We start from the raw sequence: 27,098 nt of genomic DNA on the forward strand, positions 1-27,098 counted from the left end.
TAAATCACTTTAACATCATTTATTGGCTTCAGGATGCTGCAAAATAGCAAACAAAGAAATAACATGGAACTCCTTTTTGTGAAATGGAGCTCCTCAATTCACTTCAACAATTTTTTGGGGCTCTAAATGCAACACAAGGGTGCAAAAGCACTACCTTTGTCTAAATGAACATCCTGCTCAATTCAGCAGTTTTTTGACTCCATGATAACACAAGTCACAAAACACAACTTTTCTGAAGCGCCTCAATTACATCAAAATAGTTCTTCAGCTCTAATATGTTGCACTGTGGCAAAGCTCTACTTTTCTTCTAAACGAAAATCCAACTAAATTCACAATTCCTTGGCTCCGAAACACCACAAGTTGGCGGCAAAGCACTACTACTACTTAAATTGTGCTCATAAGTCATATCAACCAACTTTCTTTTGGTCTAAAGCAAGTTCCTCAACTCAGATCAACATAGTTCCTTGGCTCAAAGATGACACGAAATGGTGACAAAGCAGGACTTGCCTGACTGAAGCTTGTCAACTTACATCTTAATGATTACTTGGCCCTAAAATGCTACAAAATGGTGGCAAAGCACACATTTTAGACTAACTCAGATCCTCAAGTCACTTCAACATAGTTCTGGGTTCCAAGATGACACAAGGTGATGGCAAAGCATTAGCATTGTCTTAATGGAGCTATTAAAGTCACTTCAACATATCAAATAGTCCATTGATGGTGATAAAGCTCAATTTTACTCCATTTAAGCTCCTCAACTGACTTTGACTCAGTTCCATGGCTCCAGGGTGCAACAAGATGGCAGCAGAGTAGCACTTTTCAGTTTACTGTACTTTGGAAAAGAAAAATTCATTGTTTTAATTAGGGATTACTGAACCATAAATGCAGCAAACGGAAAAACTTTAAAAACATGCAACAAACTTTATCAATAAATATCGAGAAGATAACTGTTGAAGTCAAAATAATCATCAAGTGCCAATACAACACCAAAATCGTATAACACTGCAACATCAGTTTGCCTTATAATTATGAATTTCAAAAGCTTCTCTGTACACCTTGATAATTCCGTGGCAAAAAAACAGCAAACGAGCATAGATGGGCATTGGCTTCCACCATCATTCAACTCATTTCCATATAAATTGTTGTTGCTACCTTCATTCTTTCGACACGGCAATAGGGAAAGAACAGCAAAGAGCTGCAATTTCTGTGTAAAACTGAAACCGTGTTCAAAGAGTTTGAGGTGGAAGCTATCTTGGCAAGCCTGCTGCGAGTTATTAAATACAGAAATACATTTTTAACCATTTAGAGGCAAGAACATGAAATGCTCATTTAAACCTGGCCCTTCTCCACGTTCACTCAATTGCATTACTTTTCAATACACGGTATCGTATTCGGAATTAGACATCGTCATTTCTGAGTGATTGTTAAAAATAACATGATTATTTATGTGCATAGACTGCAATTGAAATCTGCCCTGGTTCTGCATATCCATATTAAAACTAAAAGGGCTCAATGTTTATGCTGTGTATTTTCCTTCTTTTCTCAGCTACCTCTAAGCATGAGAAAAACAAGACATATTCCCAAGAAATAATAAGATCTCATCTAAATATCATGTTTTTAATCTGTATTTCATAACATTATGCAGGAAATGATTAAATTATTTATTAAAGGATTTCTATCACATAATTGATGAATTAGTCTAGTCCATTATATTATTCAGCGGGAGCAGCGTTCATGCTGTTAATGTCCTGTGAGGAACACTTGAATGTTGCACGCATGAACAAATGGCAACTTGCTTAAGGGGCTAATTAACTTAATTAATTTACACAGTACCGTAGTACTGAAGATAAATGCCTACTTTTACGGCTTTAGTGTTTAAAGTAATCAATGACGAACCCTAAAGCAATTCATCACTTCAATATTTTTGGAATCAGTAATCATTTTAGTGCTATTTTTTTTTCCATTTATTCACTTAAAGGGACACTGTGTAAGATCCATCCATTTAGACCGTTTTTCATTACGGACGGCAGGAGGTGCTGTATTTACCATTGTCCGTTGCTATACCAAACATGGCCGCCTCCGGAGAAGTGCCCCCAATCAAGTACTTGATTACCTAATTATTTACGTTAGTACTTAATTACCCAAAGTAACCAATTACTTTATCGACTTAAGTATCAATGTAATTGATTTCCACTCTACCATAGATAGATACCTAAGATAAATGCTCATTTTAACTGCTTTTGCATCTAAAGTAATTAATGACTAACAAAGTAATTGATCAATACTTTGGAACCTGTAGTAATCACTTTACTTTTAGTTTGTTTTGTTTTTTCCATAGCAATTATATACTTAAGTACTTGACTAACCAAAGTAATTATTTACATTAGTCCATAATTACCTAATCATTTACTTTAAGTTCTGAAGTGCCAAAGTAATTAAATATGTACAAAGTGTAAAAGTAATCAATTCCTTTAATTGTATAGTTCCTAAAGCAGGGCTGTCAAACATACAGCCCGCGGGCCAGAATGATTTTAAAATCATTTTGTAAAGTATAAAAATTAGCTTAATTTGGAAACACTTGAAATGTTTTATTATTAATAGTATTATTAATGTTTTATGATCAATGATGTTGTGCTTGTACTATTAATAATAACAATATGTATTTTCCTCTATTCTATCCTCTATTAAAATACGTATTTGGGATTGAATGACGACAAATACATAAATATAAATATATAGATATATACCTTATATAAGAGCCACAAACTGTTGCTAGTTCTTCAGGATCCAAAATTCTTCACAAGTGACATCACCATTTTTCCATCTTTCCATGCATGCTATTATTGCAGGAATGGCAATTTTAATTTTTGTCTGAACAGCATGACTTGGTAAAGTGAAGCTACAATAACTCAGAGAAAAAAACTACAGCACAGGGGAAGCAGCGCTAAATTCTAATTCCATCTTGGTTGGGTCTGCCTGAGCAGATTTTTTTGTATTATTAATGAAATGTGGATCTCTCAGATCATTTCCATACACCACTAACCCGATTTTTCATTTCCTCTGAATAACAAATTTAATTACTATCACTGTGGATGCATGTCTTTTGCACGAGTACATGTTTGTTTATTTCAATCAATCTGTTTTCATGGCGTTAGAACTTGTAGTATTTTCCAAAAAGCAATATTACAGTACACGCGTAAGAAATAGAAACTGGGGAGATGGAATACGTTTTTGATTCACGTCATGCATTCAGTCCATTTTCACACTGCATTTGTCAGCCTGAATCGAACCTGACTTGTTTAAAATGTCAAACACAAGTGAGTCTCTACAGTCGTGCCCTTGCTATTACAATAAAAGCACAATATGTTAGCTTTAGCCAAGCGTGGAATAATGATTTGATTTCCGAGTGGCGACTATGACAAATGGACCCTTTGCGAGTCCTTAAATTTCCACCATTTATTTCCACTAACCTCGCAAAGTACGTTAAGAATTGATGGCTACGACAAAAAAAAAAAAAGTCCACGCGGTCTTTTATCAAAGAAAGGGTTTGACATTTGGGGACATGAGATAATTACCTTTCTGTGTAGACTTACCGGAAATAAAAAGCAAGATATATATGTTTTTCTTTTTTTGTCTACAAGGTATGGAATGGACCTGAACTTAGACAAATAACCTCTGCAGACTGGCGCCGGAGATGTGGAGCGTGACTGAAATTGTCTGCATGGCGGCCTACAAGCGTGCACGTGATCCCAACTTGTCATGTCCCACAAATGGACAACTGCTTGACAAGAAAAGAATTCAAGTAAGTCCCTTTTTCTCCTGTACTGTATAATAAATGTCAATTGTAGGAGTTTGAAATAGTAAACTTTATGATCCGTTCCCGAGTTGGGATCATAAGACAAAATCGTCGTATGGCGGGCAATAAAAAAATGTAGTAATTAGCTAATGTGTATAAAACCCCAGATAAAAACATCAACATTTTATATACATATTAAAAATTAGTAACAAAATAGTATAGTGAGTGCTAATTATATATACTATACATGTATATAATTAAATAACATCATAAATTAAATACATAAAGGAAAATGACATTTTATTTACCTTTTGAGTGACATGTCTTGACTAGCTATATTCTCCAGTGAAGGTAGCCTAGCCTTCTTCGTATTTCTTGATTATTTCCAGCTTTGTTTCCATACTAATCATCTTCTTACGTCTACCTTTAACATCAATAGCAATCTTGGGACCCATGGCTAACCAATTAAAGTTTGAATTAAGCACTAAAATGCACTATAAATACGATTTTGTAAGCACTCAATCTTTAGCATATCTTAGTGATACCGTGACGCTGACCAATAGCAAACTAGCATTTTAGTGAGGTTTACAGTGGCGCATGTAGTGATATATAAGTGCAACTCACAGTCATACGCATACACACTGACCGCCAAGTTTGAATTTTTTAATTGGCGTTGATGCCATAAAGTGGGAAAAATGCTGTAAAGAGGGAATACGAAGTATTCCACTTCATAATGTGAAAAAAAACATAAGCCAGGGATGCTGTACCTCGGGGGTCCACTGTATGTCTTTTGTTCTGTATTTCGTGATGTAATTTCACTTTTAGCCAGGAGGTGGTGGCACACTGTTGTGTTTAAGTTTGAAACAATAGAAAACAGGAAGTCTTTCAATATGAACCTAATATTTACTGAAAAGATTAGAACGGTAACTGAATTTTTCAAATCTGCGATCAGCAAAAAAAAAAAAAAAGCAGTTTTTATCTCAATATTATTGTTGTATTCTGTGAGAAATATTTTGTCTTTTGTATTGCTCTTCTTGCTCTCAAATGTTATGCAACAATGCCATAAACATGCCGAGGGATTATTATTCCAAATCACGGATTTAATTTAAAGAAAAATATTGTCACAAGAACATTTTTTATATTTACGCAATTTAGACTCACAAGCTTAATTTTTATGGATAAAACTAAACCGCCTCCATACAGTTAAGGCTCTTGATGAGCGCCATCTGCTTATCGTAAGCCACTGAACTTTTTTTTTTTTTTTTTTTTTGGGCAGACCACATGCTCTTTAATGGACACAGACAGGCTCTCGTTTTCCCTATTCTGTGTATCCGACTGCTTTACCATTACAAGTTTTATGTCCATGACAACCGCTAAAAGGCTAGAAGAAGTCAAGCCAGCGGAGTACGTTGAAATTAGCCTACTATTAACTAATAAGTGAGGAGATCTTCACAGGCACATGCGTAATCTTCCATACTGCTACTATCACACCCTGTTTTATCACACCCCATCAGCACTATTGAAATTAGGTTCCACTATAGGCGCACTCATTCCCACCACACTGCTTTGTGGACATGGTAATTAATTAGAAGCTCACATCGGCCTTCTTACTTTTTCTTTTATTTCTAAATGACTTTTGAAAGTGCCTTTGTTGTCCTGGACGGTGGAAAATCCATTACTGAGAGAGTAAGGCTCTCTTCTTATGGAAGTCAAGTCAAACATTTTCTTACATTTTCATGTTTTTCTTACATTTTCTAGACTAAGTGGCATATTTTGCTATTTCTGTTCACTTCCCTGAGCAGATTTACATTCCACACAATAAAGCAAATAATAAAGTAGGCTATATATATTTATATATATATATATATATATATATATATATATATATATATATATATATATATATATATATATATATATATATATATATATATATATATATATATATAGAGAGAGAGAGATCGATCACTTCTTTCTTTGGTAATTTTACAGAAATTACATTTGTGTTACATTAAAAAGAAACAAAATGCATTTTTATTTCAGCCTTGCAAAATCATTAGCGCAGAGGTAAAATTGTCCACGCGAGCTCACTGCTGCCTGGGATTTGGTAATTAGGTACTAATTGTGAAGGGACGCTTGAGATTATCGCATATACTATTTAATATGCATTTATAATATTATAATATTCTGATTTCCACCGTGTGCATGCTGTAAGTTAAAGATGATCTTTCATTTTATAAATGCAATGTTTTCTCAATAGAAAAAAGGTGAATATTTAGTAATAATAAACATTTCATGCAGCATTTTCTGCGTCAATGTCAAATTAGCATTTTGCCCTTTCTGGTTTGCACACATTGGCCACAAGGTGACAGTATAATGCAAATGTCCGTAATAAACAAGTTTCACAATTTTCAACAAGCTGCAGTTTTGTTATTCAGGAGAAGAAAAAAATGTCTTGGGTATTGTTATATTGTCTGTCTACATGTTTTGCTGCACTGCGTGTGTTATAATATTATAGCTTAAAGGGATACTACGTTTATTTAGCCATTTTCAGTGGTAAAATGTTAACATTTTGTCTGTTCATTTTTTCAAGATTTAGCTTCAATGTACAATCAATACCATATACAAATATTTTTTTACTTGCGAGTTGAAAGTGACATCACGTATGCAAGGCTCGGGTAACGATAAACCATAACCCAGCTGTTTTCTGTTTTGTGCATGTGACATTTACAAGCTAATATGAACTTTTACAGGGGAAAATGGCTAGCTAGGTTTAGGATTTTAAGTGTGAAAACTACAGTAACATCAATGCTAATTTTGTTAACTTATCTATGTAATTAGAATAGTATGTTAGCATGAAGCTAATTGGCTTTTGTTAGTTTATTGGATTAAACACAAAATATGTCTTTTTTTTTTTTTCTCTTTTCACATCATCGCATCAAAAATTTTGAGCTGTGTGACAGATCTGAAAGCCTTCATCAAAGGATTTGCGTTTCAGCTGCCATTTGGACTCTCACGTCATTTGTCCCCAATTGCCCTGATGTGCAATTGGAACAGAGACACAGCAGAGCTATGGGAAAGCAGCTAGCAAAGGATTTTGTTGCTGGACTGCAGCCGAAAGTCATTAACTACTTTTCCCCCTCAGCCCTCTGTGTACACTCTACTGGGTCAGAGGGCTGAGATGGCTTCTGGGTCTGATGGTTACAAGTTGCAAACAGACGGTGAGACAAGAGCGGGGTGACGGGTGGGCGCCTTTATTACAAAAATGCAGTGTAACCAGGAGGATGGCTACGATAGTCTGAAACGCTCTTTCCACGATGGGAAAAAAATGGAGAAAGACAGGAAGAAAAAAAATAAACAAGCACAATATTTCAATTAGCACTGAGGGGAAAAGGGGGGGGGGGGGGGGGGGCAAATACAAAAGCACATCAATTGGAATAAACATGAACAAAAGATAAGGCTAAGTGAGGGGGAGACGCTTTTCAGAGACCATTACAGGAAGGCTAACAGATTCATCTCTTGGCATAGAAAGCCCCCGAAGTGTCTTTTGGACTTCTTTTAGTCAGTCGTAAAGACTAAACATCTTTCACTGCTGCTGTTTTTAAGTGTATGAATCACAAACAGCACATGTTGTCCAACCTTCAGATGAAAACCAGAAATGTGGAAATAACCCAAAAAAATGCCAGATAAAGAGGTTTACTTTTGTAGCTGTCTCACTTTTGTAGTTTTTTTTTTTTTTTTTTTCGCAAGCTATCTCCATTATAGTTTCAAGTCAGAAATATTTAGTGCTTGGGATCGGGCTCTTCAGCCTTTAAAGGCCTCACTTTGTGCACAGGGGAGCTGAAAAGGGCCAGACTGTTCCCACAAAAATTGCCAGGGGAAAATTCTGAAAAAAAAATAATGATTGGTAGTAGAAAATGTAAAAACATATTACAAATGTAAAAAAAAATGTTTGTTAGGATGCCTGACTGACATGCATGGAGAACCGAGAGCATTCTTCCAAAAACCGATCGATAAATCATGCTTTAAAATGACAGTTTCCTCTTGTGTAACGATTCTTTGCGCATCTATATATCGAAGCGGAAAATCGATTGTGAATCTAATCGGAAACCCCAAAATTGTAATCAAATCGAATCATCAGAAAATTGTCGAGACTCTGAATCGATTTCTTAGCGCCGCTTTTTCTCACACGGGTCTCTGGCTTGCTGGTGCCAATCCCAGCTTTCTCCAGGCAGTAGGCGCCGTAGCAGCCAATTGCAGGGCACCCAGGCACGAACAACTATTCATGCACCCAGTCATACCTAAGGATGATTTTAGTGTGTCCAGTAGACCTACTATGCATAGAATTTAAGAGGGAGCCGGATTACCGGAGAGAACCCACATGGGCATGGGGAGAACATGCAAACCACACACAGGGAGGCCAGAGTAAGGTTGAATTGAACTCTGAACAATGAGATGGACATGCTAACCACTCCAGTACTATATGTGTGAGCATGTGTGTGTGTGTGTGTGTATACTATATATATATATATATATATATATATATATATACTGTATACTGTATACCTGTATACAATAATATGTCATCTTGCAACAGAAAAGTAGCTTGTCAAATTATTTCATACTCTTTTCGATTGCTATCAGTCACAATTGCTATCAGTCACAAAAGAAAAAAGTCTCAAAAATATGTAGCAAATCAAAATGTTTTTACAAAGTAACTCTCATATAGGTTGTAAAGAAATTGATTGATGCTATAGCCTTGACTGGCATCATAACATTCCTCTTTCTCTCTGCTCCACATTGATTTCTTTTCGGCGACTCCTTAGCTCCAACTCTTTTGAACACGTTCCAAATAAAAACGCCGAGCAGGAACCTCAGACGGCCAAAGCAGCATCTCAGAAAGTGTCGGGAAGACTTCTCCGAAAGTTAGCTCGGCGGTAACCCCGGATTCAAGCAATCAATGCTACAATGCTTAATACACACGCTGTTACTGTTGACCCTGTTGACTGTTGACGAGAATCGGCTTAAACGATGGGAAAAAAGAAGGATGAAAGAGATTGGACTGGCAAAGGAAATCAATGAGCAGTCCGGCTGTGTAAGCAGAGGGTACTAAGTCAAAATGACCAATGTCTCCAAACGTGCCCTTAGGAGAGGAACGTTAGCGACATTCATCGCTTCTTTTGATTCTCAAATAGCGCCTGCAATTTAGACTTGCCCAAAATGTCATCTGGGCTCTTTCTGCAATATGTCTTCTAGCCACGAGATCATTTCTGTTTGTGCTCCAACTGTAGTATTTCCACATTCATTCATTCATGTGTGAGGTGTGTGTGAAAGGTTTTAAGGACCACAAAACGTAAAAGGGATCAAATATTTTTTGAACATCAGTTTTCTGCGTGGGTTTAACACATGCTCCAACAGTGCTGAAGCACTTTAATCTCACTTTAGAAGAACTTTTTTGTATAGGACATGAATCATCGTTTTATACACGATGCTCAAAAAATTTTATATCCCCCTTGTATGTTACATCGCCTTTTATCCGATTGGCCTTATTCACTTTTCTCAGTGGAATTTTCCAGATTTTTCAGCCCCCTCTCGCCTTGCAAAAAAGTCACAAATGTATATATATTGTATATGTCACTATTATTTCTTCATTAATTCAAAAATTCACATGATTTCAATTTCAATATGCGACAACAATCCTTGCTAGTCAGGGCTCATATTTTGTTCTTTTCAAAAATTCAAATTTTTCTAAAAATTCACTGAATTTCTCAGAATCATACCCAACATTCAGTTTTTATTTAGATTTTTACTAATCCACACATTCAATTTAACTTTTGGGATTGTTTTCATCATTCCCAACATTACTAATTACCAAAAATTCACAATTGTCAATATTAAAATATCCACAAAAATGTAGAAAAAAAAATCATTTATTCCCTAATCTCTTGATTTTTGGACAGACTCAAACTGTTTACTATAGCAGATTGTACACACAATGATGCCAAATGTTCCCCATTTATGAAAAAAAAAATCTTGTTCTTCATTAAAATACTCACAATTTTTAAAATAAATTTAAGGAGTTTTCTTCCTTAATTTATACTTTTTTGGACCTATTCAAATTGTTTCAACGTTGAACTTCATTAAAATACCCACAAAAATCTAACAATTTCTATGTGGGGGTGGTTATCTGTGTGTGTGTGTATATATATATATATATATATATATATATATATATATATATATATATATATATATATATAGGTTCTGCAGTGCAAGTCATGTTTAATAAGCTACATTCCTCAAACTCCGCCTTCATTCCAGGCTGTTTTCCCATTCTGTCATTGAGGCTGGCAAATCAAGTTTTGAATGGTAAACTTTTGTGAATCATGTGACATTTCATGCTTTAATTCACATTCGCCAAACAGTGGCTTGCGTACTAAAAGATGACACTTTTTCAAATGGCATATACTGTATATCAATTGAAATGTCGATGCTGATAATAACAATGGAGGAATATATGTAGAAATTAATTTTATTAATGATGGGTATGCTTTCTGTCTGGGTTTTTTTGTCACTTATATTCCTTTCAGTAAGTCCTCCAGCATCTCCGTATCCTCCTCAATGGCAAATTACTGTTGATCGATTGACACGCCATCCTGAGCTCATAACGTCGTAGATTAATCTTCCTGTCCCACAAATGCATTATTAATCAAATTTAAACTGGTGGGGCTACATTATTGCTAAGAAAATGTTAGACATGACTTCTGCTTTAGAGGTTCACGGCGAGGCCCTCACGGGCATGACAAAATCATTCGTGACCCCAGCAATCATCAAAGTTACTTCTCCGTCAGATAGTCGAAAAAGTAAAATCGAACGAAGCAGGCATTGCTGAGAAACACAAAAGATAAGCATCTGTGTGGTCACAAAAAAAAAAGATTGTCTATGCTACCGCTTCTAAAATAGCTTAATTGCATCAATGAAGACAGACAGAAATGTCCTGAAATAAATGTGTCTGCTTTTTGGCTTGTTAAACGTTAAATCATTATTTCCTTCATGCAAGCCCACGGCAAAGATTAGCTGCGTGCATAACTTGTAAGCATTCAGCTGAGTGATTAGAATCGTATCCATTGTGTCAGAAAGATTTTCATTAAAAGCTCAATTATATACTATTATCACTACAACTTTGTGGCTATAAATCCTAACAGTGCATTTTTACTCTTATTTGGATTCTTCTTTTTTCAATAACCCTTCCCACAAGCACGATGCATTAAAACACACACACACACACACACACACGCACACAAACACACACACACACACACACACACACGTAGCTGTCAGCTCTGTTCTAGCACCACCTATTGATTATGCTGTAGCAGTTCACTGTACAGACGTGTGCAGTGAATGCGTGGATGATCAAGATTTGTGGTTAGCGATGCAAAAATTGTTCTGTTGAAATACATTTACTGGAAAAAAAAAATTGTATTAAATCTCTTTCATCTATACATCCAAGCCATCAAGGATCAAAGCTGGCAAAATTATTCACAATCTATACTTGAAGGGCAACTTTCATTGTTTATCTATTTTCAGTTCCAGAAAAAAAAGTCAATATTTTGTTTGATTCATTTGATAACTTCATTATTTTTAGCATGCGCCATCAATATCTTCAACAATATTGTCACGTGCTGTTGACTGAAACGGACAAGTTAATTATAGACAAAATATCAACTTTTAATGTGTGAAAATAGCTAATCAAAGTTAGCTAATACAAATAAAGATAAATCTATTCAGATGAACCGTTCCACTGTTCAGCACTTCATAACAAGCTCGTGGCCTTGTGGCAACAATTGATTATGAAATTCATTACTATACCAGGCAAGATAACATAAGAGAAGATTAACTTTATTGTCACTCAGGGGAAATTTGTCTTGGGCAAAAGTGCTATAAACCACAGCAGCGTTTGAAACAGATATACATATAAAAACACATCAGCTAGCCACATGGTACAATCAACACTCAATAAAGAATAGACTAGCAAGTTTCAACTTGCATAATAATACTTTTGAGCACCTTTTGTCTTTCATGACAGCGGTTCTCATTTGTGGGTACGAGAAGGCACTTTAGTTGGTTGATGAGATTTTAACACAGTTTCTGCCGTTATTAGCAAATCCAATGTCATGTTTTATAATCCGTGGCAGGAAGAGTTTAGTATTCTTTTCAAATAAAGGATAAATTAATTGGAACATGCAGCAACTTGTGGCTAAATTGTTATAGTGGATTCTTTGCTAAATGTTTTATTTAGTTAATCTTCTTTATTTGTGCATCATCACTAGTGACATGTTTCTGGCAATTATGACAGAAATAAAACAAATGATATTACACGAGGAGTTTCAACTGAAGTTTCGCCTGAGGTACCACTACAAATTAGCAGCATACGATTTTGGTATCGATGGATAACAAGTAAACAATGATGCTATTATCACCAATATCAATACTAAGGACTTTTAAGCTAATATCATAGTATTTTAAATAATTTGTCCGATTAAGAACATGTTTTTCTTTTTCAGATGAAAAATTATTTTGGAGTTCTTAACCAAGCCATAATATTATGAAAGCTCTACCTTTAGCATGTATTTAAATAAAAAAAGGAATACGGGGAGGCAGAAATGTAGATTGGAATCAAAGCGGGAATACTCGTGTGAACCTGAACTTTGAATTTAAAATATATAACCCATTCAAGATATATTGTCATCATCAGAAGAGCTAATATGGACCAAACTACCTCATAGTAGCTAAATATTAATAAATTGTGCTCCAAAAGAGCATTAATCAAATCGAACATATGATGATTGTAGCTATAGCACAATTAGATTCCCAGTATCCCCAAAAAAGGGATTGCCGTAAGAAATATAAATCCAGTAAACGTAAAGGGTCAATAACAGCTCTTATATCAATATGACTATTTTGGTATTAACCCTTTAAGTGCCAAAGCATTTCCAGTGTCCCTTCATCGCTAACCATTTTCAAGCTACAACCATCTTTACTAAACAAATATTAAACAATAATATAATAATATTAAATATTAAACAAAAATTTAATATTTTATTGGAAAAAAAAGCTGGTATCTGAAGGGTTAAATTTAGTGATACTTGGATCGACCAAGTCATGTGCGTCCAAAGTTGAATGAATCAGACTCGTATGGCACAGCACTTTTTTCTTAAATAAATATATTTCACAGGGAAAATGTTCCAAACCAGTTGAGAAGCAATGCATTATGACACGCAAACTTTCATGTGATGTAAATGTAATCAGACTATTTTATGAGCATGGGGGGTGTCAAAGGTGAGGGCTTTTTTTTTTTTACCTCGACGCATTGAGGACCTTGCAGGGTTCCTGATGAGCTCTGATTTGCTCTACAAGTCGTAGCTACGGAGTCAATTAAGCCGCGTGTCAATCGAGCCAATTAAGATGGCGGCGCGGACGGGGAGAGTGACATTCAACGCCGCCGATGAATAAAACATGCGGCATTAGCGTGATTACAGGAGCGAAATAAGAACAGGTCGCAGGTAGTCTGCTGACCTTCACTATTTGACGGATCTCAATTAGAGTTGGTGCGTGCGCGCATTCTTGCCCACTTCTTACGTCCGAGTATCACCGAAATGTATCAGCCACATGATACATTCTCCACTGCCAGCTTTCCATTTTTCATTGAACCTCCCCGGCTCTTTTTCTTCTGACCTCTTCAAAGACAGACAGAAGAGGGATGATGAATGACAAAGTGATCCGCGGGGCACGTTGGCAAGTCTGCAGGGCGATGCACATATGTCAGTCTGCCTGTCAGCACGCATCTTCTCATTGATGTCTGCCTCGTTGTGAGCTATTACTCTCATCTTCCTACAACAGCCTGCCTCAGTCTGTGGCTATTATCGTCTTGCGTATTGCACTGCAGCGCTTGAAACCTGCGCTTGACTCTTGTTGTGTCATGCAACAGCAACCGGATAACGCTCGAGTCACCTCACGGGAGGCCCAAATTGTACCACGCATGATGCTTATGTGGAATTTTTGTTGATATGTTAGCAGTCTAAGGGAGCGCTGTTAGATTTGAGAAAAGACTCGTTGTTTGATTAAACTTGAGTTCTTTTTGGTTATTTAGTTCTAGTGTTCTTTTCAAGCAAGGGATGCGCTAAAAATATGATCAATTTGCATATTGCACCCCATTACTTAAAACGGCTCCTTAGGTTGAGCGGAATCAAATGAACACATGTAGACTTATAAAATTTCCCCAAATTCATTGTGAACCAATAATTCCTGCGGGGCTCCGTGTATGAGTTTTACTCCTCCATCCTCATGAATAAGGCAGAGCATGATCTATTTTTACATCGCTTTAAAAAAAAATAGTCCCCTCTCCTCTAACAACAAAATAAAAATAAGCAAGCAGGGGGTGGTGTTGCGCACGGCTTTAAAAGAATCCATCAAATGAGTTCTGTTTCAGTCGTGTAAATAATGACTTACCTTCCTCCAAAATATAAATAGCAGCCACAAGAATTCTTCAATAGGGGGTAATTTCTCCTCTGAGTAAAGCGCAAAATCAGTCAAAACTTTTTCCTCCAGATATTGATTCGAAGCCCGTGTTGGAAAGCAATCCTGCAGTTGTTTTGCAGGTGTCGGTCTACCTTTGACTGGGCAGAGCCTCGGTGCGCCAATGCGTGGCCGCGAGGAGCTGTGACGGCGTGCTTACTGGCCGCTCCTCTCGCAGCCTCCGCTTTGAACGGGAGCTCCTCCTCGTCTCAGCTCCCAGTGCGTGGAAAATGTCTGCGCGCGTGAGTGCATGTGCGACGTGGACGCCCCCTCCCTCTAGCGTTTAGTTGAAATAAACCTGCGGGGAGCAGGGATGAAGTGTGGATTCCACATCATCCAGAAATTCAACACTGACTTAGAAATGTCGCGATTTACATGCCACTGTCATGTTAAGCAATTCTTTCGCCTCAAATAAGTGTGCTATTTAATATTTTTGTTTCAATATTGCATGCGTGAAACGCAGATTTTTGTTGTCTGTGAATTCATGGATGGACTATATCGATACAAGCCCCAGTTTTTAAAGGGATACTCAATTATTTAGTCATTTCCTGAAGTAAAAAGTTAATATTTTGCCTAATTTGATGACTGGATTAGTTTTCATGTGCATTCAATACCTTTAAAAAAATCCTCTTGCTGTCGACTGAAATTCCATCATGTCTTCACAGCTCAGCTTGTCACATGACCAAACCAGGGAAACGGGTGAGCTCTGATTGGCTGACAGCAAGTGGAAATAACATGTTTCTAAAGCTGAAAAATAATTATCAAATTAAAAAATCAACAAAATATTAGTATTTACCTACAGAAATAGTTTAAATATGTTTCGCATACCTTGAAACGAAGAAAAAAAAAACAAAGTCCTCCCTGCCAGTAGTTGGCGCTATAACGTGGCAGTGTGATGCATTCGTGATTTCTGTCACAATCCAAAGAGATGGTTCAAAAACGTTTTTGTTATTTTGTTAAATTATCTAGAGTAGGGGTTCTCAAACTGTTTGGAATCAAGGACCCTTTTTTGGAAAGCACGTTTTCCAAGGATCCCCATTGCGAATGTTTGCAGAAAGAAAACAAGAAAAATCATTTAAGCCGAATACAGGTGCCCTTTTTATTCACTTTGATTCAATTCGACAAGTATATTTGTTACTTTTCAGCTATACTGAAGTTTATAGAATAAAAATTGCAAATTGCACCCTTCCTCATAACAAATTGGGTCAATCCCGCCAAATATCCCCCCCATAAATTTGGTGACTAAATAATCAAGCTCTTCGATGATGATGTGGGTCTATTTGACAAATTACAAATTATTAAATTTTAAAAAATATATTGAACTAGTTGACTTGATTGCATCATTGAAGAGTCATTAATACATTCACAATTGAATACAAAACAAAATGAAATGAACTCATATATATTTTTTAATTAATAACCCCAATTATTTCATGAACACAGTAATTATTTCAGGGACCCTTTGGGGTTTGCGGACCCCGCTTTGAGAACCACTGATCTAGAGTATATTAGACACACAGAGTATCCTGTATGTTTAATTTGTTGATGGATAATTAACACTTTGAGCGCCAGTAACGTGAAACAACAATAATGGGAACCCTACCGACATCGACTATTCATATATTTATATATTTATTTATTCATTCATATTATGGGAAAGGGCAGAGAAAAGGTTTGGTCAAAAAAAAAAAAAAGGTCGTTCAGAAGCTTAAAATAGGCTCGCGGGTTCTTTTTGCTGTTTTTAAATGGATAAAAGTTGATTTCCATAGAAAAAAGCAAATATTGAAGAGAGATTTGATGAATGAATTTTTCTCAAATGCACTCATATGGGCCATCTTTACATCGTGTGAATACCTATCGCATCCAACGGCAGCGGCTCGCCTTTGCAAAACATTTGGAACTTTGAAGGTCAAACATTCGACTGAAGCACTCTTGTGCGGGTGAGTGCTTAAAAGCCAGAGCAAAAAAAACAAATATGGAATCAGTATTGTGAATTTGGAAGGACTCATATGTGGCCTTAAATTTCAATATGTTTGTCTGGAGTTCTTAACCTTGTGTTAGTTTTCAGCATTGTGATATCAAGTAAATGTTCAAATGTGACTAAACCAAGATGTGAGTCATCAATCCTGTCATTCCTGCAGCCAAATTATTACATATTATTGGTTTTCAGAGAAGGGTCATGGTATGTGCACAAGCTTAGTCGTGATTGGTCGTTACGCTAAACCAGTGCTTCTCAAGGAGTGAGGCGACCCCCACCCCCACCCCCCCTCCCCTCCGGGGATAAGGCTTTGTTTTTGTCCAGTCAAGTACACTTTGATGCACTTGGTTATTTTTTTCTGCTTTAGACAAAGCTGTAACCCGTATAAAAAAATTAACAGTTGTTGAAAGTTGATTTATGCTCCTTTTTTCTTTTATTAATGTTAAAAAGGATGCAGGTTTAGGTATACTTAGACAATTTTTTTATTGATAATCTTATTTATAGTCAGTGTGTTGAGTGGGGGGAGGGGGGGGGGGGGAGATGCTTGGCAAGATATAATTGAGAAGCACTCCCCCAACCTAACCCTTAATGACAAGGATTTTTCTGCTTAATTCATACTCCACAAACACAATATTAAACCAAATGTTGTCTTTCGCCTACTATGGGTGCATAGAGCATTTTATTCAGAATAAATTTTAGGCTTGACGAGCCCTTTAATAATAGCATCTTTCTATTGCAAATGTGTTTTTGTGACTTTTGACAAGTTGGCTGCAGTCCAGTCATTTTCCTTACAATTGCCAATTCATCAGTCAGGACAAAAGTTAAGCATGTCTAATAAAAAGAAGTTTTGCGGTCTGGTAGTCTATTGTAGAATAAAATTGCTGGAGAAAAAAAAACAAAGGAACATCTGTTGAACTTTCTCTCATCTATTCTCATCTTCCTGTTGTCTAAGTTCCCGAAGTTTACAATTTGTTACTTTCCAACCAGGTGTTTGTCCGTCATCACAAATGTAATATTAATCTGTCTTACTTGCATGCACACCCCCAAGAATGAGCTGGTGGACATATGGCCACATATTTATGTTTTATAACAGCACTAGTTTCATAGCCAAGATGATGAGATAAAGGGAATATAATGTCATGTTTTAAAAACAGGAAAGTCGTTTTGGGATGTAACACTGAACTTCCTTACATTTTCAAACTTTCTTAGAAGTCTAAACATCCCACGTCATTGTCGTTCTCTCGCTAAATATTGCATTTGTGGAATATGAATTACGCAGCAAAATCTGTTTTTTTTTGTCCGTTTTGAAGCTTGCTGTCAGATGAAAATGACATCACAGTCGCTCAATGCTCATTCTGCATTCGAGGAATGTCAGAAATCAGACATGTGTGACTTCTAACTTGGAAAGGTTTGGTCGAAACGCCCGCAAAGTCAGAAAAATGACTCCAATTTCACCAAGGAGCTTAAAGCTAAAGCCAGTGCTTGATTTCAGCTGGTACATAGCAATACGGCTTACCAGCACTTCTAAATTTTAACCTCGAGCACACTGGGACTTTTTATGACTTACCGAAACTGCATATAAGCCCAGACAACATCCTTTATTGTCTCATATCCCTCTCTCGCACTTTTTGGCACTTTTACTACTCCTACTACTTGTACAAAAAGATTTAAAAAGAAAAAAAAAATGTGATGCCATAATTGTAATCCCATTAGTTACTGATGGGAGTGTTGAGTTTTTGTGATGCACACTAAACATGTGGTGCTTTCAAATGGATTTGGACTTTTCAAATCTCAGGCAGAATGTATTTATTAATTTATTTATGTGTTTGTTTATTCAGATCTATTATTGATTCATGAATTAAATGATCTTCTGTGACCCATTAATTATAGGGTATTATTCGAATATGGGGAGTAGCAGCACTTTTTTTTTCCCACTTGCTGATGTCACTCAAAAATGGGAGCTCCCTTGAAAACTCACATGACTAGTAAAACAAAATTGAACAGAATATTTCATAATCATGAAATAAATATTTAACATACCATTACGTTTTTGCCATGTGCAGTGTAATTGCAATAAAATGAGAATTGACTCTTTGATGCACTTGGTTATTTTTTTCAGTTTTAGACTAATCTGTATTCTGTATAAATGCTATTAAAAAAGTAATTAACTTGTTGAAAGTTGATTGATATATTATTTTAGCTTTTTACTTTGTTAATGTTAAAAAGGGTACAGTTGTAGCTATACTTACAATTTTGGCCATTTGGCAAAATGGCCGCCGCCATGGCTGCATAAAAACAGAGCGATTATGCTGCTTAGTTCATATTCCACAAACATAATATTGATCAGCACGTCTTGTTTAGTGAGGTCGCCGAGAATATATTGTGGAAAAAAAAAAAGTCATGACCTCTTCTTTAACAGTTGTACCAGGAGGAGATCTGCATTCTGCTGAGTGCTACTTTTGTTTTTCCTGCTCCTCAAACAAAACCTACAATGAAGTCATTCTAATCACACAGCGCCATTATCTCATTAGCCAGTCCCGCTGGCATACCCCGACTTAGATTAGACACATTTGCTGCCAATAGTAGTCCAAAACCTCTCATTACTGCTCATTGTTGAGTTGATGGCCGGCGGATCAATCCGGAGAACGGCGTTCTTTTTGTGAAACGCGGTCTTTGATTCTGCAGAATAATGATGCACGCCAAACGACTGAGTGAGCAGCAGCTCTGTTAGATTCATTTTCTGGCGTGGAGAAATGCATCTTTTTTTTTTTTTTTCGTCCTGGAGACACCGCAATCCGAGACAAACCGGCAGATGAGGCTTGACTGATCGTGCACAACAATGAAGAAAAGATGCAGTGCAAGCAAAACACCTTTATAAAGCACCCTTCACAGACAGAGGTCACAAAATGCTGTCAGGTTGCCGATACATGATATGAAAGTAAAATGACAGTACTTAATGTTTGGGAAGTGGCATTACCATTTATTTTTTTATTGTGGGTGCGTAAACTACTATGACGTGTTTGTGTTTCTAGATTAACGAAATGTTACTCACCATTGAGCATCCCACGTACCATATGGAGAATTGAAGGTGGTATTCCGATACCATTCTTCAATCCCCGATACAGATTCCAATACCTGGTTGTGCAGTATCGGCCGATACTGTACCAATGCCACCCGTTTTGGATTTTTTTGTTTAGTACTAAAGAACGCCACATTCGCTTGGATCTGGTCAAGATTGCTTTCAAAAAAATATTTATTGAAACAGGAAAAAATAACCTTTGTCATCTCTATTAAATTTACTGTCTGTAACAGTGACGCGTGAAATGCCAGTTAGAAAAAAAAAACATGCAACTTTCTCCTATTACGCTGTCTATCTCCTGTGGAAAATGGTTTCTACACTTTATTGCATTTTATAAACACATTTTATATATTTTTATAAACTAAAGATTGGTTGAGATCTAGCGCACAAATGTAAACATTAACTTTTGTCATTTTTGTTAAAGCTCATTTTTCAGCTGCAGCCGAGATAGCTCGGTGTTAGCTGAGGTGGTTTTTGTAATATATTTATTTGTTTGCAAAGCTGACAAAGTGACTTTGTCATATGCCAATACTGTATATTATCTTTTTCTTCAAATGAAAAACAAACTCCTGCATTTGAAATGTAATCCGACCGCTCTCGCGTGCCGTTATTTTGCACTCGAGCGCCCCAAGCTAGCAGCTAATTAATGATAGACGCTAAGCTAAATGCTGGCAATTGGGTACGATAAGATGTAATTAAATTTGTCAAGACTGGTATTTACACTGTATCTAACATTTGAAAGAATAAACGTGCTCCTGCAACATTTCGAAATGTTGATTCTGTCTATTTCTGTTCTTTTATAGTCAATGGGAGAACAATATTAGGTTACCTAAAATGCAGCTAATTCTCCCTGTAGCCTCACAAACTACTCTGAACTCATATCTAAAGTGAGGCATTGATGCCATCTACTGGTGATTGTGCATCAGTAATGTTATTTCAAAGAAAAAAAATAGATTAGACAGTGAATTTTTGAAAGACTGAAGCTGGTGATTTTTACACTGGCGCAAGACACAATATTAGCTGCCCCAAAAATCAAAATCAACTTCTCAAATATGGGCAATGTCCTGATTCACCGGTTATGTGGTTTTCATAATGCAAGCGGGTTTGAGTTTATGTCACTTTGTCCCTGACTTCTAAGAAACCAAAATCTCAGTCAATCAAGATTTCTACCACAGTTGAATTGGTCTCTCTCAATTTACAGCATTTTTTTTTTTTTTTACAGTGAATCGTCACCACCAGGCTGCGTGTATGTATGTGTGTTTGTGTGCGGCCATGAATAAGAAGAATGGATATTTAGAGCTGCATGAATGAAATTTCCATCACAGCCATATTCCTTGGAATAGAAGTTCGCCATCGTTTTTTTATTCTTCTTAACAATCATAAAGCCTCATTAAACAACCTCCCTAAGGTTGTTTGTGTTCTGTTTGCCTTTGAAATCATGTCTGATTTGAAATGTGTCCCTTCACTCAGTAGGAAGAGATGTCCGTGTCCCAGCCTAATCATGTCATTGCTGTCATAGACACTTTGCGAATTTGTCACAGTAACAATCGCATTATATTTGTTTCTCAGGCTTTTGTGGACTTTCTCTAAGCTGTTTACAAAAAGGAAATCCAAGCTGGAGTTTTTGGGCATGGACTAGGAGATCCATGCATAAAAACTACTGTCATGCTGCTGGATTTTGTGTGGTTGCATACGTTTAGGCTTTTGCTTTGTTTTGGGTTGTTGTTTTTGTATTCATTATACAATGAAGCATATGTGAATTAAAACCATAAATAAGTAACAGTAATTGTTGTAATGTAATTGTAATGGTTTGACTGCAACTTTTCTTTTTATTAACCCTTATTTGAATTCATAAGAAAAAAAAAAAACAACATCTGTTATGGTTGTCTCCTGACATGCATTTTTATCTATTTATTTGTATCTGAACAGTTTCCCTTTTTCACCAGTGAGTCTCATTGATCTGAATCAAAAAATTGCGGGCATTCGCAATTGTCTATTTCCATAGCAATATTCAATAGCAAATAATCCCGACACTTGTGTGGAAGCATCGGATTTGTTTACAGCCTCAGGTTGTCCGTAAGTCTCGCAAGCAAACAGCAGAAGGAGCTTTGCAGTCAAGGCCACGATATGCGGAGACTCAGATGGAATGAATGCACAATTTTGCACTGATGGAACTTTGCTTCCAAAATCAATTGCTGCGCCAATACTCAAGGCAAAGCAGGATGTAATCACTTTAGGATTTAAGGAGAAGGTTGTGCCTAATGGGAAGTTCAATAAGCCATGCATAAAGGTGCTCATGCATTAACAAATTAAATTGGAAGCACTATCAATTTTCTGTTAATCATTTATTTATCATTTCATTTAAATTTGCCTGTCCGTCGATATAGTGGGCAGGTTTTTTTTTCTTGTAGACATTATTTTGGCAGCAGATAAAAAGTGACATAAAATAGTTTTATCACAAGCTATATCAATCAATGTACTGTGAAAGGGTGTTTACCCAGAGGAGGAGGGTGGATGCTAAGTTTAGATCACATGTCTACTTGGGAGCAAAATAATCTTTAAAAAATGCGCTGTCGGGCTGCAACCTAGTTCTCATAAAACAGTAAACAGTCTGTAAAGAAAGAAACATAATTTTTGTGCACGTGTGTTAGCAACTCAAAAAGCTTTTCCAGTGACTCCATAAAAAAGTAACAAGAGGCCACAAATTACAGTTGGTTCTCACATTTGATGGCATTTTGAAATTAATTGTAATTTAAATAAATACAATTATATTTTGCGGTAATGTAACGATGTTACATAATTGAAGGTATTAAAGGTGCCACTAGGGGTCGTTGAGGAGTCATAACACTTCTCCACATTAACATGAGTTAATCAATTGAAAAGTACTTTATGGTTGAATACATAAAAAACCCTCTCTTTCATGTTTTCATACTTTTTACGTGTAATTTCATAGAGCTGCATGCGAATTACAAGTTATCAAAGTCAACATCATCCAAGCAATTAATCTTGGTTTACAGAAGAAAAATGTCCCCCATTGCAAGTGTCTATTAATTCCCTTTTAACAAGGGAACTGTGCTGCCTAATGTACTGCGCCTAATGAAAGTGGGACCAATTTATCTCAACACCCGAACACACACTGGATCTTCTGTGTCCACTCTCATACTGTTTAAACTGGAAGACAAATCTGTGTAATAATCCCGTGATTAGCATTTGTCGTACTTAAAAACACATTGAAATTGTATTGTAACCTAGCAAGTTTATCAGATAACATCACATTTCCAGAATACGCAGTTGCTGTGATATTTATCGTCAAGGAAATCCGACAGGAAGGGAGGAGCCTAAATCCACCACGTGATAAAATTCATGATGTCATCTATTGTAGGTAAACAGATTAACATCGTTTCTTTATGTCACGGTACATTTATGATCAGATATAACTATTTATACCCAGTAGAACAGGAGGAGGAGTTTAATTTCCAAGATTCTACAAATATCTTTGGCTCTGATAAAATATCACCCTCCTTGATATATTATGATGCATGAACATATATATCTTTTTCATTAATCCGAATTTGCATGCGTCACAGTTGAAAAAGCTCAGCTGTCTAGTGCACTAACATTGATATAAAAAGCAAACATTTATTACTTGCACTAACAAACATTCCATGACATTTTTGAAACATGGCGAGTCCTAGCAATAATGTCTATCATTACATTATCAAAATTTGGTGGCGTCTGTTTACTGAGCCTGCAGCTGCCCTCCCCTCCAAACATGCAGCTAGATGAAACCGCCAACAGTCATGATTTCTTCCTCCCTCATTATGCTGTGATGACTAAGTTCCTTAAGCGGGAAGGAGTGAAAGTCACAAGAAACCCTTTGTGTGAGCGTTTCTGCAGTATTTACTACCTTGAAAAAAAAAACAAAAAACTCTCAGGGACACAGTGAGTTACACACATATTACAGAACGTACAGTCAAGCACAAACAATCATACCGCAAAGTTTTTCGTTAAAAATAAAATTGTCAATTTCTTCCAAGGTCAAACTTTTTCCATTATATTAGCTTTATTTTATTCAGCAACTCAGGTATATCATGTAACAATATGTGGTTTATTTTTTACTTCTTCATCATAAAATTTCATCACTAAAGACAAAGGCATACCATGTTCCTAAAGGAGACACTGTACCACAACCTAGTGACAAACTGTCTTGTGTTCCAATTGATTTGCTCTTTATTTGAAAAGAAAACTATACTGTTCCTTTCGAGGCATTAGAAAGTAACTTAGATTTGCAAACACCTGCAGAAACCCCTGAAGTGTACCTCCATTCATTTATTTTTTTAAATAAATTAGATTACTTATATTGCACTGAACAGGCTGTCTCATGTTGTAGTTTGAACTGCCACTTTGTCACTAGCAATTTCTTAAGAAAATAAAAACCACACCACTAAACGCAAAAATAGAAAAAATACTTTATAAAATATAGATATTAATACAAAATTGTGCTCCATACAATCATATAAAACATACATTACAATCTCACAGTCTCAAAGGTACAACAGAACATGCTGCAGTCAAAATACAGAAATACTGAGGAAAAAAAATTACAGACGTGTACAATTTAATCTCATGGCGTCTACGCTTGCAAGAAAGTGATGCGATTTCGTCTCAAGCGACGCATTTTTCCTCCGATGCTTTTTTTCCCTCCTGCAACAAATCATTTTGATATGTTAGCATTAAACTGATAAAAAAAGATTTCCTTTGTAGCAAACTCCTTTTGAGCATTGGCTCACAATAGCTGAGCAACAGTAATAGGATTTTGTCAAAGCCTGCTCACACCTTTAACACACACGTCCATGCAGCTGTGCCTGGAGACGAAATTGTTGCTGCTCCCACCGCAGCCTGAGTACATGAACTCCTCGCACATCTTGGTGGTCTTGTTATAGTAGTAGCGCGGTATGGAGGCGGAGCATTTGCCTTTGTCCAGAGGGTCCAAACACAGCACCGGAACCGCTACAAAACAACAATACAAAATTAGTGAAAGGGTAAAAAAAAAAAAAACTATATTTTCCCACTTGAGTCCTTTCAAATCTCTCACTTTTTCTTGGGCTGCAGTACTCATTGCAGGAGGCCAGGTCAGGGAAGCGGTTGTCATTGCCCTGGCAGCCGCCGTAGTAGAAAAGCTCGCACTGCATGCTGGTCATGTTGAAGAAATAGCGGCTGAAAAGGGCTCGGCAGGGACCTTCCTCCATGGGAAAGCGGCACATCTGGGGGATCTCTGGTTGGAGGAAAAGCAACAAGAGGTTGGGTCAATCCTGAACGCCTCTTCAAAACATCTGCCCAATCTGGTACGGAATATGTAGCAAACTCTAAAGTATATGTTTGATTAGCTGATTTTAAATCTAATGAGTTAGTTTAAATCAGAATAAACTAATCTAAGGGTTTGGACCACATTTTGATTCATGTCTGTTCTCTGACTAATGCTGATAGGCCCTTGAGCATGCCCCCACCCTTCTCCAACTCAAGGTGAAGCTTGATGGTATCTTATCAGTTAAACACAATTTCATGTTTTATCTATAACTATTAAAATAATAGAACCACATTAATCACAAAGAAATCTTTATGGTAGAAACTGTTTTTATGATTACAAACAAGTGGGTGAAAAATAACTCTGGTCATAAATGGACCAGCCATTTTTATGGGGGTTGTTTCAAACAAAACATATTTCAAGGTTGTTTTATACACAATGGCACAACTGATTTTTGAAAGTTGGATCAAATTGACCCAAGTTGTGAACCAGTCTGTCAAAAATAACCCACTTATGCTTGTTAAAAAGCCTACTAGGTTGTTTTATACAAATTAATCAAATTCTTAGGCTGTCTTGTACAAAATAAACCAATTTTAAGGGTTGTTTTGTGTAAATAGTGACCCAAATATTGGGTTGGTCCCTTTTTACAAGCATATTTTGCTTACTTGTGACTGAACAGATTTTAGAATGCAGACTGACCAAACTGTTCACTACAAAAACTATGAGTCAAACCTAACCCAAACTGGGTCATAAAATGAGCAACCTAAGTTTTGAGTTATAGATTTAATTTGTAAAAAAATGGGGCCACTTATGAACCCACTTGCTAAAAACAAATGGGTCAAAAATACTTTCATTAAAGTCCAAACTAGGCAGAACCACAGCTAATGCTATGAGTTCGTTAGATTCATTAATCTAAAAACAATTGGATTTAAAAAAAAAAAAAACTGGGTCATAACGGGACTGGTCACAACATGGGGCAATTGTCCCAACTTTCCAAGTTGTTTTGAACAAAATAATCTTAAAACATGAGACATTTTGAATAAAATAACTCACTCAATCGGGTAATTTTGTACAAAACAACCGAAGAAGTTGGGTCAAATTGGCCCAAGTTTATTGGAACATTTTTGACATTATTATTTGATATATTTTTTGACTCAATGTTTTTTACAAGTTTACAAACCTTAAGCCACCTTGTGTAAACTTACTTGGTATTCTAAAGCACGTTTTGTGGCACTCGTGGTAAGTCTTGAAATTGTTGCCGTTGCCTTGGCATCCTCCGTAGTAGAAAAGCTCGCACTTTTGAGTGATGGTGTTGTAGTAATAACGTCCCATTTCGGCTCTGCAGGGACCCTCGTCTACTTGGAGGAGGCACACATCTGAAACGCACACACACGCACATTAGTTGAAATACTCACAACAGCGTTAAAGTGCGCAAAGTTTGCACGTTCGCTACTTGACTTCCACCTGACTGTCAATTACCTCGGGGACGCAGCGCCAACACTTTGCAAAAAGAGGACAAAAAAGCAAATAAGGCCAGTAAGCAAAACTCCATGGTGCTTCCAAGTGTGTTTCGCGGATGCGACTCTCCAAGCCAACGCCTGCTTTATATCGCCGTGTTTCCCACAAGGGGGGGAAGCTCAGGGGCGGAGATGCAGTGTGACTCAGTGCGATCGCGCGAGCGGCTGGTTTAGTGCCAGGAGGAATTCATAGATGACATCACGTGGATGTTGCAATAATTACGAAAAACATGAAGTGACTAATTGCATATTCAAGAATCATGTAATGAAATGAGAGAAAGTGAATGAGGTAGCAAGGGGTTTTCTTGCCCCCCCGGGGTTCCAAGCAAGAAGGAACACCCTCTCCACATGCTGATGGACTAATACGCAAAATGGAGTATTTTAAAGGCTCTAAATCAACTTGCCAGAACTAAATATTTTATAGGCTTTAAATGAACTTGGCAAGAGAATATTAAATTGAGAATCCCTTGCATTAAAATTTTACAGTCAAGTTTTGACACAACGAACGATCCAAAAATTCCATCCATCAATCCATTTTAAGCGCAAAGGGTCGAAGGCTCGCTGGTGCCTATCCCAGCTGATTTCGGGCAGCAGGCGGGGGACACCCTCAACTGGTTTCCAGCCAATTGCAGGGTACACAGAGATGAACAACCATTCACGCACCCAATCACACCGAAGGACAATTTAGTATGCCCTATACACCTGCCATGCAGTTGAGGGCTCGGGGAGAGCATACAAACTCCACACAGGAAGCGAGGTGGATTTGAACTTAGGTCCCTGAACTGTGATGCGTGTGTGCTAACCACTGCCCCACCAAGCGGCCCAAATGAAAAAAAATAATACAT

General features: G+C 36.9%; 2 protein-coding genes and 1 long non-coding RNA gene across 3 annotated transcripts in view; 1 reads left to right on the forward strand and 2 right to left on the reverse strand.

The window, feature by feature from the left end:
- The window catches only part of LOC148406457 (uncharacterized), a 43,138-nt gene extending 39,382 nt beyond the window's left edge, over nt 1-3,756 (forward strand). Inside the window, exon 4 of the long non-coding RNA XR_015863967.1 lies at nt 3,642-3,756. This is a non-coding gene — a long non-coding RNA (uncharacterized LOC148406457). The remainder of the gene's footprint in view (nt 1-3,641) is intronic.
- Nucleotides 1-14,482, reverse strand: part of calcr (calcitonin receptor) — a 50,946-nt gene extending 36,464 nt beyond the window's left edge. The window contains exon 1 of the mRNA XM_088404728.1: nt 14,309-14,482. The gene's annotated coding sequence lies outside the window, so the exon portion shown is untranslated. The remainder of the gene's footprint in view (nt 1-14,308) is intronic.
- Nucleotides 14,483-23,888: 9,406 nt separating this feature from the next.
- On the reverse strand, nt 23,889-26,354 carry tfpi2 (tissue factor pathway inhibitor 2). Its single transcript, XM_088404977.1, has 5 exons — nt 26,216-26,354; nt 25,942-26,112; nt 24,527-24,706; nt 24,268-24,441; nt 23,889-24,135 (listed from the first exon to the last, which is right to left on the reverse strand). Exons 1-5 carry the CDS (start codon nt 26,286-26,288, stop codon nt 24,065-24,067), a joined length of 669 nt encoding a protein of 222 aa, XP_088261103.1. The 5' UTR covers nt 26,289-26,354; the 3' UTR covers nt 23,889-24,064.
- Between the last annotated feature and the right edge of the window lie 744 nt (nt 26,355-27,098).

Source organism: Hippichthys cyanospilos, chromosome 21 (genome assembly GCF_059441005.1).
Source record: "Hippichthys cyanospilos isolate Australia breed blue-spotted pipefish chromosome 21, RoL_Hcya_1.0, whole genome shotgun sequence".
Taxonomy (NCBI): domain Eukaryota; kingdom Metazoa; phylum Chordata; class Actinopteri; order Syngnathiformes; family Syngnathidae; genus Hippichthys; species Hippichthys cyanospilos.

Bases quoted from the DNA above. Each gene is read 5' to 3' on its own strand.
- tfpi2 (XM_088404977.1), bottom strand. From the start codon at position 26,288: ATGGAGTTTTGCTTACTGGCCTTATTTGCTTTTTTGTCCTCTTTTTGC. The intron at 24,707-25,941 runs GTAAGTTTACAC...TCCTCCAACCAG, and splicing joins AACGTGCTTTAGAATACCAA to AGATCCCCCAGATGTGCCGC. The intron at 24,136-24,267 runs GTGTGAGCAGGC...GATTTGTTGCAG, and splicing joins CATGGACGTGTGTGTTAAAG to GAGGGAAAAAAAGCATCGGA.